Source organism: Lathamus discolor, chromosome 5 (genome assembly GCF_037157495.1).
Source record: "Lathamus discolor isolate bLatDis1 chromosome 5, bLatDis1.hap1, whole genome shotgun sequence".
Lineage (NCBI taxonomy): Eukaryota > Metazoa > Chordata > Aves > Psittaciformes > Psittacidae > Lathamus > Lathamus discolor.
The window spans coordinates 39,074,056-39,090,226 of NC_088888.1; the positions used below are offsets into that span (position 1 = coordinate 39,074,056).

The 16,171-nt window shown below is 36.3% G+C and overlaps 1 protein-coding gene across 2 annotated transcripts in view; it reads left to right on the forward strand.

Moving 5' to 3' along the window:
- Positions 1 to 16,171, forward strand: part of PRKN (parkin RBR E3 ubiquitin protein ligase) — a 730,480-nt gene that overhangs the window by 355,200 nt on the left and 359,109 nt on the right. For both annotated transcript variants that reach the window (XM_065680442.1, XM_065680443.1), the window contains one exon: positions 1,469 to 1,584. In XM_065680442.1, coding sequence (XP_065536514.1) covers positions 1,469 to 1,584 — 116 coding nt within the window. The remainder of the gene's footprint in view (positions 1 to 1,468; positions 1,585 to 16,171) is intronic.

A 16,171-nucleotide genomic window follows, 5' to 3' on the forward strand; every position in this document is an offset into this window, starting at 1 on the left:
CATCACTGAGAAGAAACAGTGGTTGACAGTTGTTTTGCAGATGAACGAAGAACTTCCTAATGTGAGGCTCAAGGCAATGGACTGATTTTAGTACAGTATTGTCATAAATTCTCAGTGCAAGTCTGTATAGAAGGGAAGCTAATTTTTGTATTAAAACTTATTTCTTTCAGCCACACTCATTCTCTTGCTTTCATACACTACCAAGCACCAAAATATGTGTCCAGGTAGTCTAGCTAGAAACTTACAATGGTGCTGGGAAACACTGCAAAGCAAGTCTTTTTGTACAGCTTTTGGGTTGTTAATGCTGAGTTTTGAATGTGACTTTTGCACCCTAAAGAAGTTGACAGTAATGGTAATTTTTTCCTTTCCTCCTGTCCCACCTCTGTGAGTCACTTGGAAATGCTGCTGATTTTATTCACTGTCACTGTGTCTTTTTCTTTTGCTGCACTTTATTATTTCCCCTTAAGATTCCTCTCCTCTTCCCTTCCCCTTCCTTCCCTCCCCCTGTTTTGGTTGTCCTCAGAATCATCTGCAATCTTAATATCTTGATGCCATCAACACCTGTCAGAAATTTATGCCACTTTCTTGTCATTTCTTCTGATGCTTTTATACTCTTACCTTCCAATTCACACTTCATTTATTCCGGGCTTAAAGTTTTCATTTCAAACCTCCACAATTTGATACTGGAAAAAAAAGTCTTATAGGAACAAAGACTGCAGACTGCAATCTGTGGTTCCTATTGCAAAGCCCATGTCTTCAGACTGCCTTTATTTACATACGCATAGAGTGATTTGGACATTTAAAACAATCTCTTATAACAAAAGCATATCAAAGCACAACATGTTTGGTGTGGCTTTTCCTGGGGTGCAGGGGAAAAGAGAACAAAACATGCAGTTGTGTAGAAAGTATTATGCTAATGGAAACAGTCTTAAGAGGCTATATAAAGAAGCGTGGAATAAAGCAACTTAATTCAAACACAATATAATATGTAATTGCAATGTAATGTGAGTTCCCTTGAATACAATGGTAAAAATTGTATAGTTTTCCAACATCACAAAAGCAAGGCCAGACATTACTAACAGCTAAAATTCTGGGATTCAGAGTTGAAAAAATGGTAACAGCTGTAACAAGGAAAGTGTGGCAATGTTTATATTCAGTGACAATGCTTAGTATTCTGGTCTTGACTAAATTTGCTTTCTGTAAATCCAGAAAGTCATAGAATGTGCCACACTGATACCAAATTAGTACACAAGTAGATCTTTGCTAGGGAAATCACTGAACCAAGATACTCACCTAGACTGGTATTTTTGCAAAGAATTCCTTGTAAGCCTTTCCTAATGATTGTCCTCCTTTTTCCGTTGGCAGTGGTGATTCGTCTGTTGTCTCATATGTCAGTTAGCCTAAGATAAAGAAAGGACATGAGCAGCAGGTATGTGATCTTCTCTTTATCTCTCCTTCAATATTTCAGGAGTTTTACTTTAAATGTGGAGCACACCCAACCAGTGACAGTGAAACATCTGTGTCTTTGAACCTCGTTACAACAAACAGTCGCTGTATCACATGTATAACATGCACAGATATTAGGTAAGTACAACAAAAATTGTCAGAGATGCACAGTCTTGGTGCTTCAGACTACTCATCAATTTCAAGGAGCTTTTTTTTCTCTGCTGTTTTTCCTTCTAAGCATTTGTTTTCCCTAGTATCATGGTGGAGTGTGAGCCACGTTTTGAGGTGTCTTTTTTATTTTGCTGGCATTACAATTTATATTTTCTTTTTATATTACATTACAATTTATATTTTTGTACCTTAATTGAGTAGCACATGGAGATATAATTGCTTAAGTTCCTACAACCTCAGGTGCTCAAGATATTAGCATGTGTAGACCTTTGATACTAATCTGTATTTAAGAGCCAATGAAAGAAAGCCTAAATCTTGAGGGGGACAAACTGTTCCTGCAGAAAGGAACTTTTTGCTGTTTGCTTTATAAATCAAAGTAAAGTGCATCTGTTCTTATCTTCTTGTTTGCTGCAGTTCTAAGTACTGTAATCCATCTTATCATATGGTATTTGGGCACATACATTCAAGAACGCTGTTACTTGCAAATGCATGGATTAAAAACTAATTGCCCAAGAAAGACGGCTACCATTTTTGTGAAGAATTACCTGAAACACATTTATCTCCTGATTAGGAGATGTTTTGGGGTGGATTTTCAAAACTAATAACACCATGTTATATACTGCTATTGATTAGTCTGGATTTTACATTAGAAGGAATTTAGAAAAATCTTACAGGATAGCAGGAAGCGTGATTGAAACTGGTAGCAGATCTTTTGGGGGAAGAAAAGCTGGGTTCCTGGAAGTAAACTTCCTATTGAAAATACTAGGTTGTTGTTCTGGTTCTGTCACAGAGCTAGTATAATTATATTCTGTTGTACTTGCATGCTACTGCACTGATAACAACTGGTTGGTTGCTGACATTATTTGGCTCAAGAAAATGACTCTTAAAGATTCAAAGATAATTAGGCAGTGCAGAGAAGAGTATGTTGTCCATCACTTCCCATATACACAGCATTTACACCACTGCTGTCCAGAAACTACCTTGCAGGCAGGACATGCTGAATTAGTTTAGATAGCTTGTCCCCAGTAGTTAAGTATGCAGCAGCATTAACCTCTCTGTAATTAAGGATAATATGAAGTTCCTGTTCTGAGAGTAAAAGGGAAGAATATCAGCCATAAATATACTTAGTTAGGTTTGAGATCTGGTTGTAATTATTTCTGTAAAATTTGAAATGGTTATGTTGGCATTTTCCTGAATTGATATATTCAGTACAGACTTATTCACTCATATTCATGAAGTTGTAATTTTTCCTCCATTTTTTGGCAAAATCCTAAAGGGAAGAAAGAGATAAGACTTATTTTTCTGGATTTGCTTAGCTGAACAGCTCCCAGAGCTAACTATTGGTTTTCAAAAATGTATTAGTAAAGTTTAATGATATTCTTGTTGACATGTCACAAAAGCATATCAATTCTCATTATTTTAAGGCATCAAATAACTATAGGAGACCTAAGTTTCGGTAGATTTCTAGCTCAGCACACAATCTGGGAGTATTTATTTACGAATAAATTTACTGGATTTATACACTAAACAGGGAAGAAAGACACATCTTCCTCTTGGCCTCATGCTATTCACATTCTTTCTAGCTTACAGGACCCCTTCTGAGATGGCATTAAGTGATCTTGAAGTATTTTATTTCTAAAAGTTTGTAGATCTGCCTTAATACTCTAAGAAACAGGGTAGGATGTGGGCACCTGAGCATCTGACAAGCACCTGCAATTTTTAGTTACCTATCTATGATGGGGACAACAGCTTCTTTGAAGTTATTCATACACATAACAAGTCTTTCAGTCTTGCATTTATATTATATAGCAGATTGAGTTGTTCATAAATAGGTTTGTCTTCCATTACAGAGCACAGAGATACTTTTTAGGTAATAAAAGTGCAGTTTAGTTTTCTGAATGGCCGACAGATTTTATTTGATAGTAGCAGGATCTCAGAAGCCTGTGACATAAGAGGAATAGATGGCAGGTATCATACAACTGCTCTGTAGGCTGTCTTTATCCCTTTCAATCTCCATAAAGTCAGGAGAATATTCTGGCTCGGTATGTCTTGTTGGCTGTGTAATTAATTGTTTGGCAGGCAGCACTGAAATCAGTTATCCCAAGAGTGAGCAGGAGAGTAATCCAGCAGCTTTCTTGCAGTTTTAAAGGTTGAAAATGGACTCGTGTTTATGTATTCAGATTTTGACTCCTTATACTTCCTAGAGCTATAGGTGTAGGTTTCTCTTTTGTTCCTCAAGTGATGCAGTGAAATGAAGATGAGGATGATATCTCTTCTGCCTTATGGAATATTTAATAAGATTTTGTGGGTGACCTCTATTCTTCTGGACACCTCCTAATCTCTTACTCATAAGAAGGTCTTTTGTACTGCGGAACTGCACAAAATGAAGGAAGTAGGCAATATTATTTCAATTACTTCTCTCTTTCATGGTTAACTAACATTGAACTCTTGTACCTTGATTCTGTCTTAGTGCAGGTAGCACTGTTCCTTGCATGAAAATGCATACCAATGAGAATTGTAAAGTAGCTGTTGGTCAAAATTGAAGTTGCAAGCAATGCTTGAAGTCAGGATTGGTTCTTATAAAGTATCTTCTGGGAAGAGATTTTGGCACTGTCTTCTGTGGTATATTTGCAGAACTGGGTTCTAGGTACAGGTTAAACTGGTACCTCAGCATTTTGCAGCAAGGGTGCAGACTAAACTACTTAAAAGTGGCTAGTTCTCCTGTGCCTCCTAACAATTCATTGGGCAAAAGGAATGGTTTGCCCTACTGAAGTGCAGAGCCCTGGTATGCATCTGTCCTGCTTAATGAAAGAGGGATAGTGGCTGATCCTAATTCCAAGACAAATGGCAATGACTGACAGATGTGCCACACAGTACTGTGGTAGGTAGCCTGGCTATTTGTCACAGCCAGCTTGGGATAATCTTAAAGCTGAAAACGTAAAGGCTCATTGCGGAAACTAGGTCTGCAATGGCAGTACACTTCTTACCCTAGTGGTAAGATGGCATGGAAAAGGATTATTCATGTAATAATATTCCATGTGCAGGGGTTGGGGAGCATCAAAACACATCAACAAAAACTGTGAGTACAATGAAGGGGTAAAATTGCTGAACTAACAAACTGAGCTTTGTGGGATAAAGAATATCTATCTCCAGGACCTGTGTCCACTGGCTTCTCAAGTACTTCAAGTATTTCTAAACTGCAGGAAAAGTTGTCTGTTCCTGACAACTTAATGTGTTTTTCTTAAGCTCTCCTCTCTAAAAAAAAAAAAAAAAAATCATAATAATAATTCTAAACCCACTTTCTCTAGGCCATGTTACAAGAAGTAAAATGGAAGAAAATTGTTTTGTCTGACCATGTCAAAATATTGATACACATGTCCATCTTCCTAGAGTTGGAAATGAGTTTCATTTTCCTAGCGGTGAGAAGTGTGTACATTCAAGGGTAACTAAATTTTTGAGAGTGTATCCGTGCATTAAATGTTGATTATATTTCAGAAGCTTGATTTATTTTTATTATTTTTTTTTTTTGAAGCCTTAAGTCTGTTGTACAGTTTTGTGTAATATTAAACGTTTGCAGGCGATACCAAGAACAGAGGTACCAAGACCAATATTATCTTTTGGGTTTGTTTTATATGCAAATCTCATGAGTTTCTAAACTTCACCTTTACATTTAGATGAGTTAACTTATTTTCCAATTAAAGCTGTGAAAGAAATTAGTTTAGTTTCAATTTCTAGGGTTTGGGGTTTTTTTTTTTGTTTGTTTGTTTGTTTGTTTTCCTGTTGCAAGGATGGTCAAAGATAACTCTATTTTGAAAAGAGATAGAGATCGAACAATGAAATAATTTATCGGTGCTGCACAAAGGTCATTGTAGATTCTTGGGCTATTTATGAAATCTGCTGTATTTTAAGTTTCCAGTTCTTCAACCTAATGTTTTTGGAATATTTATATATAATTTACATTATACAAATACCCATAACCTTTTTACTTTAGTTAAAAATTTAAGTGACTATCTGTAGTTGTGCTGGTGATTACTTTCTAATACTTCTATGCAGTTGAAAAGTAGCATCCAGGACACTCTGGAGTTTGTAGCATTTTCTGAAACTTACTGTTGTCATTCTCTAGCATTCAGGTGCAAAAGGGGAAGAACTGTATTGGGTATATTAACTATTACTTTGTATTACCTTCACTACAGTAAAATAAAAAAAATCACAATGTCTTCAAAATACATTTTTCTGTTTGTCAGCAAAATTTGTATCAGAAAAGATGACAACCAGGTACTATTTCTGTATTTCTTAAGTGTTGTTTGCAGCATGATATACAATTTCTCTAGTTCTTTCTGTCCATTTATCATGGACAGTTAGTCCACCACAAGCAGAGCAATTAAGCTCCAAGATTCTTGGCATGGATTTTGTATGGTTTTAGCAAGGTTTGCAGAGCTCATAAAAATTGAATTAAAGCAGTAGTGTACTCCATGGTATAGAGAAAAAATACAAAGTGGAGGCAATGTTTACGTCTATTGCCAATTTTTATTCTCAAGTTTACATTAGGCATGCTTTCTGTTTGCCTTTAGTTTATATTCGATATGAATATTTTCATGCAGCTCAGAGCAACAGAGTGAAATACTTCAGAGCCAAATACCCTTACAGGGTTACGCTAAATCCATAGGCAGTATTCCATGTAGTGTGATGCCTTCCAATGTATTCTGCTTATCTACAGCAGAGTTAGTGTGAATTGGCAGCCTTTATGCATTTTATTTATTTTTTTTCTGTAGCATTCAAGGTGATGGGTTGCTCTTTTATGCCTTTGAAGAAGCGCTTAATAGGTTGAGCAAATGGCTGAAAGTTGAAACAAACACTAAAACTGTGCAATCCTCAAGGGCAGATCTGCTTTTGTCAACTGTTTCCAGTAGAAATAACATCAAAAGGGGTTAGGAGTACCCCAGGGCACTGATAAATCAGTCTTGGGAATAATAGCAGTGTTAAGCAGTGTAAAAATAAAACGTGCAGAACAGAAGTGCCTCACGTCATCTTTCATAAACTAGGTAGGCTACAATTCCTACAGGCACCATTATTTTTAGCTTCCAAGAGAATACAGATAAATGTAAAAGATAAATGGAGCTTGCTGTCACTGAATAGGTAGAAAGAATTCTCCAGAAGTAGTAGTATTTTCTGGTTTGTTATTAGAAATATTTATCAAATAAATCCCTACTTCATAATCTTGGGGAAAAAAAAATTGTTTAGCCAGTGGAATTTTGTAATACTTTTTTTTTTTTTTTTTTACTATTTGGTCTTCCTAACTCTAGAGTTGGAACTGAGAGCTTCATTTTGCTAGCGGTGGGAATTAGAAGTGCGTATGCTTCATGTTCAAGGGTAACTGCGATGTAAGGTCTTTGTCTTAATTCTTTTCAGCCAAGTGAATCCAGACTGTGATCACATTAGACTGCATAGGCGGAAGAGTATTGGAGAAGGTCAGTACTTAGAGGGAAAAACTTGAAGTGAATGTACTGTAGGAAGTCCTGTTAGAAATTCAGTAGGCAGTTCTCCTTCAGTCAATAAAGGATGAATGACTATGCATGTCATTAGGGATAGCTATGCATTAATCTGGTTCTGGTGGGACTACTTTGAGCTTCCCAAGCTTCTCCCTAGCTCCCTATATCTTAATTGGCTTTTTTTTTTTTTGGTGTCTTTTGTTGTTTTTTTTTTTTTTTCATGTGCCATCCCCCTGTCATTCCTGCTCACTTATGTCCATTGCTATAGAGTGTAGAGTCAAGACTGAGACTCATGAGTTTAATTTTTTGGGGGTAGTATTTCCAAAGTGGTAGGGGATAGAATCATTTGCTTTGCAATAAATATATATGAGAATGATTTTCAGTTTTGGGCTTTTCCTGTGTGTTTTACCTGACAAAAGAAGACTCCAGCTCATTATGGGATTTAGAATTTTTGTAATGTAGTAACTTGTGTTTTGATATTTATGACTATTCTTGATATAGAAGGTGTGACAAGTTCCTTTTTGACCTCTATATGCTGTTCCATAGTGCTCATTAATATTGTACATTGATTTGAAATAAAAATGTAAGAACTACAAATATTTTCAAAGTGAAGAAGCTGGCCTACAAATTTATTCAGGTCAGTTTTGCTGTTATCTGAAGAAGAGTTTTACCAGGAACTTCCTGTTCCCTTTGAGATCAAAATGCAGACAGTGTCCATTAAAAGACATTACCCATGTGCTGTTTTTTCAGAAGAGTAAATAGCACCTTATTCTTGACTTCTACTTGCTATTTCTATTTGCTTCAGAGATATAGGATCCTAAAATTACCCTTTGGGCCCTTATAATCCAGGCAATTTATTAAATCCTTATTTAGCTCATCTTTTTTAAAGAACATTTTCCCTTGCTGTGACCTGTGTTGATAATGTGGTCTCTGCTCCAAATCTCTGGCTGTTACATTCTATTGTCTTTATATACCTTGAGTAGTTCAAAGAGGACTGGGAAAAGATTATGTTAAGAATTAAATCTACTTTGTCTAAGTACTATGACCATCAGGGACAATGCGTGCTGCTTTTTCTCCTAATGTTCCTGAAATTAATGGGATTTCTTAAGAATCACTTATTTAAAGTAAGAAATTAAATCTCAAACTAAGAACTGTTACTAATGGATTTAGAGCTTTTTTTTTGCTTTTCCCCACTAAGGTAGTCTATAGAGTACTGATTGTTACAGCTGTAATAATTGAGTTGTCATACAAGCAAAAACATGGAAAGAAAAATATTTGTTGGCACTTCTGTTGGTATTTTGAAAGGTGAACAAAATCTAATAATGCCCAGAATAGACCTTCATTCTTTAGTGGTGCATATGGTGGGATTTAGACTCAGACACTTGTACCATGGGCTTCTGGAACATATGCCTTATGCATGAAATCCAGTAGCCTTAGTCTTTACATTGAATTTAACCACTACTATACAGCAGCCGCATATGGCAGTTACAGGACAGCATTGCAATTCTTACTGGTTTACCTCTGAATCTATTAAGATCTGCACTGCAACTGCATCAGTAAGAAAACTTATAGCTTCTCCATGTTTGTGAAGAAAAGAATAGATTAATGAAGCTATTGTACAATATGCTTCAATACAGTACATGTCCTTTGACAGGGCACAAAAGAGGAGGACTTTATACAACTTCACTCATCAACTTTGCTAAACATAAAGCATGATCTTTGCTCTCCACCTAGGAGAACAAAACCTGCCTACTTTCCCTTCTTTTTGGTGTGGAAGTTCTTCTACCTTAGAATCCTAGAATAGTTAGGGTTGGAAAAAACCTAAAGATCATCTAGTGCCCAAACCCCCCTGCCATGGGCAGGGACACCTCACACTAAACCATCCCACCCAAGGCTTCGTCCACCCTGGACTTGATCACCACCAGGGATGGAGCATTCAAAACTTCCTTGCACAACCCATTCCAGTGCCTCACCACCCTTACAGGAAAGAATTTCTTCCTTATATCCAATCTAAACTTCCCCTGTTTAAGTTTGAACCCATTACCCCTTGTCCTATCACTACAGTCCCTAATAAAGACTCCCTCCCCACCATCCTTATAAGCCCCCTTCCGATACTGGAAAGGCTGCTATGAGGTCTCCACGCAGCCTTCTCTTCTCCAGGCTCAACAGCCCAAACTTTCTCAGCCTGTCTTCATGCAGGAGGTGCTCCAGTCCCCCGATCATCCTTGTGGCCCTTCTCTGGACTTGGTCCAACAATTCCATGTCCTTTTTATGTCGAGGGCACTGGAACTGTCCACAATACTCCAGGTGAGGTCTCACAAGAGCAGAGTAGAGGGGCAGGATCACCTCCTTCGTCCTGCTGGTCACGCTCCTTTTGATGCAGCCTAGGATATGGTTGGCTTTCTGGGCTGCGAGCGCACACTGCAGCAGGCTCATGTTCATTTTATCATTGACCAACACCCCCAGGTCCTTCGCAGGGCTGCTCTGAATCTCTTTTCTGCCTAACCTGGCGCTGTGCCTGGGATTGCCCTGATCCAGGTGTAGAACCTTGCACTTGGCATGGTTAAACTTCATGAGGTTGGCATCAGCCCACCTCACAAGCGTGTCAGTGTTCCTCTGGGACATTTTCTTGGCATTTTGTGTTGGTGTGCAGTTGACAGGAAGGGTAACTGGAAGGGAGAATCTAGACTACCTGCTGTTTTGAATATAAATCTATATGACTTGTAGTATGCTTGCATGCTTTTGAAACAGCTACTGCTAAGAATTTCTGAGATAGTCAAGTGAATTTTATTTCTAATGTAAATTTACATTTATTTCAGTAATTCAATTTTATTTTTCATTTGAAGTTTCACTTGAAGCCTGCTGATTGCAGAATGTTATCAGTAGGCTGTATGTTAGTTGTGTCTTCTCTGCTGTTCTTAGCTATGGCATGATTAATACAGTCAGCTAGTTTTGCAGATTTCTGTGTTTATATATTTTAATGCATGTTGCAAGATGCACAAACTTAACAGTTTCAATATTTTGGGGTGAATTAATAGTTCTAAAAGTGAAATGTGTCAGCCATCCAAGTACATCATGTGGAAAATTTGGTAGACCTTACTTCATAATATTTTGTGGAAACCTTAGAGTATGTCTGCTTGCATATGAGCAATCAATGAAAAATGCTAGCTAATGAATGTATGTATATATTTTGTGCAAGTGCTGTAAGTTTGAGTATTAAAGTTTAGAATTCATTTGCAATGTTAAGAAAAGCAGAGTAGCAGATGTTTGTGAAATGTTGTTCAAAGAGACATTTTTGAAACTTGCAAGCCAACAGTAGGTCTTTTCTTCATAGGTATTTTCAGGTGTTGGTGACTTTCGTTTCTTACTTTTTAAAATTAATTACTTTACACAGAGGACAAAATTATCAACTCTGGTTGGTTTTGCTCCAGGCAAGGTTCGTAATAGCTGAACATTATCACATTTCTACTAGAAATATAATGACCTATGAGAAATGTTATTGGAGGTCACAATCCAGTTGTCTTTGGAGATATATTCACATTTCAAAGCGTTACCCTCACAGGTGAAGCTAATTAGCAAGCCTAATAATTTTAAGAGAGACCTGAGGTCTGCAGGAACAAGAGGCCAAACAGCAGATGCATGTTCGTTTCAGATCTCATCTGCGGTATTATGGGAAAGTTCTGGGGAGGAATTTCAGCTGTTGCTGTCTGCTGAGCAGCCGGCCATTTGGCTAATCGTGCACTTCAGTGAGCTGAGAGCTGTTGGACCATCACTTTTTGCTATTTCTAATTTCTTTTATAATATTTTAAAAATGGGTAACAATAAATTTAAATGCGACAGCTGAAGAAAATTTTATAATGTCAGGTGTAACAATGAGAACTCTGCCCTCTTAAAAAAAAAGACACTGCTTTCATGTTTTTAATGAATTGATATTCAGTAACCAATGATCAATGTGTCATTAATAAATCATTGATGGAAGATGGGAGACAGATAAATGCTCTTCAGAAACAAAGTATAGAGAAATGATGTGTCTATTGTGTGAAAATTCAAGTGTAGTTCAGCTAAAGTGTTGGTTTTGTGTATATATGCACAGAAATGCGTATGTGCACATGGATTGATAGCATGTATCAAAAAATGAACATATTTTAAATTTAAGTATACATGAATTTATTTCCTTAAGAAGCTGATTTTATGAAGAATGTTGCTGTTTGCCATTTTACATTTATGTGGGTTTTTTTCTACTGGATTGGGGCATATTTGAAATCCAAGACATCCTCGATAGTCCACAGTATCAAAAAAAGAGTGTACTTATTGTTATGTCTTTCCAGCTTTTCCAGCCATGACCTCTTTTCAGCCACTTTCAGTTACTAAGTAGTTCAGAACAGAGCTACTCTGTTCTGATTAATTGAATATTAGCAGGAGTAGTAAAGGCAGAAAATTGCATTCATTTTCTGCTTAACTGAAAGAAATTATCAAAGGTAGGAAGATGTCATATCAGGGAGTGTCTGTTGACTCACTGCTGATACTTTACACTTATACATGTTTGTACATTTAGGTATGTATGACTCTGGTACTTCTAAGTGTTTTTGAAACAGCCAGCTCTAGGAATATTTGGAACAATCACATTTGAATGTTTTTTCTTTTGTGAATTGATTTATGTAACCTGCATTTCTAACTTCATACAACATATAGTGCATCTCCTCAATTTTATTTCCCCAATTTCAGTTCTATCCAACACTTCTTATCCTTTACTGTCAGTGTCCTAGAGAGAATATATACAGAACACATTATTTTAGTTGCTGCTAATGAGTATCTATTTAATTGAGTTAGTTTTGAGAAATTTAATTTTTAATGCATTACCATGAGTTCTTCAGGAAGTGCATTCCACTAAGAAAAAAGTGAAGATATAGACAATTCAGTGAACTGAAAAAGATGTAGAGAGCATAGTCTGTCACTGAAGCAGAAATCAAATAAAAATAAGTAAATTGCTAAACACTCCTATAAAGAGCATTGAAAAATTATGAACACTAAATCGATTAAAGCCTAATTTTTAGAAGATAACTTAGATAATTGTTTAAAGTTAAAGAAACAGAGCTATTAAATCTAACAAAGTCATAAAGAGTTGGTGATTAGCGTTTGTGTTGATAATTTAATAATCCCTTTAGGCCGCTATGTCTTCAATAAAATCCACAAGAATAAATGTGATCCAGCTTTAGATATACAGAAAAAACATTCTGTATATTTAACTTTATAAAACTCTGTTTAAAAAAAAAAAAAAAAGGAACCTGAACGTTTGCTTTCCAGTGTGGTTTGTTTTTCTAGGTAATTTTTGAGTCATAAAAATCATTGACATCTGCTATAGCAGTAGTGTCAAACTCTTATTATTGTAATTTAACAACAATTGGAAAGAATAAGTATTTGTGGAAGATGTGTTTGGTACTTACAGCATAGAGAAACAAGAGTGCAAATATTGGAGATAGAATGAAGCAGCAAGGCAGAAAAAACCTAAATATGCACATGGCAAAATAATTTTAATTTGCAGAAACTTTGCAAAACTTTAGAAGAGCTGTATGAGGCAAAAGTACCAGTATGTAATTTCTGAAATCAAACACATGAAGGACTGCTCATACGTTCTCTGTCTTATCTTAATATGTCTAAATATGTCATATATTTAATAATACTGTATTTAATATTAAATGTTGCTTGACACTTCAGAGTCACTTAATGATCTAATATGGAACAGTAACTGTTGTCATAGGTAATGTTTTAAATAACAATTCAGTTCCTCAGTGTAATAGCTTACATGGGATCATTATCAGATTTTAGAAAGGCCTAATTCAAACCAACATTTTAGGAGAATGTATGAAATTCGATAGGACGTGTATACATATGGCTTTCAATAGACATCTGGGGCAAGGTACTAATCTGAATTCTAGAATCTAGAATATTTTTGATGCGCATCAGTTTCGGGGGCATAGGGGTACAGAGTTTTGTGTGGGAAAACAAGAAGGGATAGAGAAATACATTTGAGAAATGTTATGAATCATAGAATATTTGGGTTTGGAAGGGACCTTCAAAACTCATCTAGTCCAACCGCTCTGCAATGAGCAGATGCATCTTCAACTAGATCAGGTTGCCCAGAAGCCCATTCAGCCTGACCTTGAATGTCTCCAAGGATGGTGCATCTACCATCTCTCTAGGCAAAGTGCCAGTGTTTCACCACCCTCATTGTAAAGAATTTTTTCCTTATGTCCAACCTGAATCTTCCCTCATTTAATTTAAAACCTGTTACCCCTTGTTCTATGGTAACAGGCCCTGATAAAATGTCTCTCCCTATCTTTCTTAAAGGCCTCTTTAAGATATTTGAAAGCTGCTCTGAGATAGCCTCGTGTGCCCTGCAGCTGAGGGGAAGAAGGTTGTTGTTTGTGTTTTTTTTTTTTTCCCCCCCATAGTGGGCTTGCAAGTGTCTGTGGGGTTTTTCTTGCCTTCCTCTACAGAACAGAGCACAGCCCCTTGACAGAGCACCACACTGCTGCTTCTGCTCTGCTGCTTATATTATATATCTGCTGCTTAGCTTGTGTATTTGTGGCTCCCCTCTGCACCTCTGTGACTTGCCTTTGCCAGGCTGCAAGGGATGTTTTTTCAAGCTAAATTGAAGAATTTGTCAGCCTTCTCCTGGCTGTGACAAGTGCATTGTGTTTACGATTGTGAGTATCAGCTCTGAAATGGATTGGGATAAACAAAACAAAACAAACTCCATGAAAACAACTAAAAACACATGCACACACACACACAAACCAAACCAAGCAACCAAACAAAAAAACAAACCAAAACCAAATTCCATCAAACAAAACCACAAAAAAAAAGACAACCCACAAACAAAAAGACACACACAAAAAACCCACAACAATCCAATACCATTTAAAACAGAACCACAAAAATGAAATAAAAAGGAAGAAAACTCAACACCAACAAAAAGCCCAACCAACCAAAAACACAGAGACAACATTAAAATAAATAAAAAAAAACCCAAGAAAAATCCCCCCCCACCCCCAAAATCAAGGAAAAAAAGGGGGGAAAATAGGTATGTATAATGGGCATACACTTTTATTTCTCTCTATATCAGTGGTGTGGAATAGGCTGCTATAGGACTGGATTGAGTTGACAATCAGTGTAAGGAGAATAGTTTACATATTTTATATTGGTGGTTATAAACAACAGAGTGTGCATTACAGTCTTGTAATTGTTCAGAAGTGATCGGTGTAATTTTAATGGGATTATTAGCTAGAAATATTTTTTTCTTATCAGCTTGTTCAGAGCTGTTTCTTCCTCTTCCTCTCCCTTATTTTTTGGATGTTATTAAAGGCTGACTCTGAAGACAAGGCAGTTTCAGAAGCCAGTCTATGTTCTTTAGTTTCTTCTATAAGAGAAACCTAGTAGTGTTCTAAGTTTCTTAACTCTTTGCCAGAGAAATCCTTTCTTCCTCCAAATGACTGTATTTGCATAAAACTTCATTTAATGTACTTAAATACGTTTACTTTAAAACTTAACAATTTTGAAATACTAAGCAATGCAGAAATAGTATTTCTATATAATGATAAATCACAATAAGCATTTTAGTGTAAATTTTAATGTGACAGATTTAAGATTGTTATCAACAAAGATAGCAACAAAACTAAATTTTCCCTAAAGGGAAAATCCAGAGCAAGGTGAGGTAGGGACAATGAAAATAAATTCAGTCCTCTGGTGGAACTTGAAACACAAAGTCGAGTTAGAATTGTTTATAAATAACTGTTACAAACTTAGTGCAAAAAGATGCAGATTCACCATGTGGTTTGAAAATGACAAGAAATAAATCATAGGGGTTTTCTTGTTAAGTTCCATCAGTGTTTGTGACACCTTAAGGGAGCTGCATGAAGGCATTTGAAGACTGATGACAATGGAGACCATTACAAAAAGGATCATTTTCCCAGTGCAAGTTCATACATAGTAGTGATATTGCGCTATCAAGTGAATGTTAGAATACTACCAAAAAAATGGCACCAGTGAAAACATGTTTTTATATCAGTACAAAGAAATTTAAAAGTAATTCCGTACTAGTGGAACTGAAATGCAGTAAGCAGGATGGAAAAAAGTAGTTGTCCATCAAAATTTTTCCTATTTTTTTTAAAATAATTTCTCCAATTACACTCATAACTTCCTCTTGCAGAGAGGACCTGTCTTACATTTGATCCCTGGAGATCAGCTGAGGCTGTGGTTGAATATACTGACAAACAAAAGCTCAGTATTAATGAATAGTGATTAAAATAGTAGAACAAATGTGCATTGCTAGATAGGAAGATAAGAGGAAAAAATTATGCCTACTCTGCTGACTGCATGAATTGGCTTATGTGCAGCTTCTTTGTGCAAAAATTTCAGGTCTTCCTCAGAGTTTTTCTAAAACTATAAATTTCAACAAAAACTTATCTGAGTCAGTTTCAGTTCTGTGTTACTCTTAAGTGTCCATATGCCTACAGATTTATTAAGCAAAATGGAGTGGTGAAATTTCTTTGTAGTTATTTACATATAATGCATATGTATACATATGTGAATATATGCATTTATAAATACATATGTGTATGTACTTCTTTCTTTGTCTTGCTTTCTTCTCTATAAGCAATCTTTGGTTATTTGAAACATTTTAAAACATTTTTCCTCCCCACTAATTACCCTATACTTATTTCACTTTGCACAGGAGACAAGTCTGCCCATATTTCTGGTAAAATTAGGAACCAGAGACTTTGCTTTTTTGGCATGCAAATGCTATTTGCAGTTTTCAGATTGCAAATTCAGTTTGTCTTTTTTCTTGTTTTGTTCACAGCAACAAAAAGAACAGTCAAACCTCTTCCCATAAGGTACATTCTCTGTGACCACTGAAGTTAGTAGCATATAAACAGCTGCCAAGAAACCCAGGGCCAGCCTCTGGAGATACCCTGTACCGCAAGGCTGACAGCACTCAGAGATGTTACCTTTATGAATCTGGCCAGCCTCTTCTTGCAAACGGATTGACAATGCTGATGTCAATC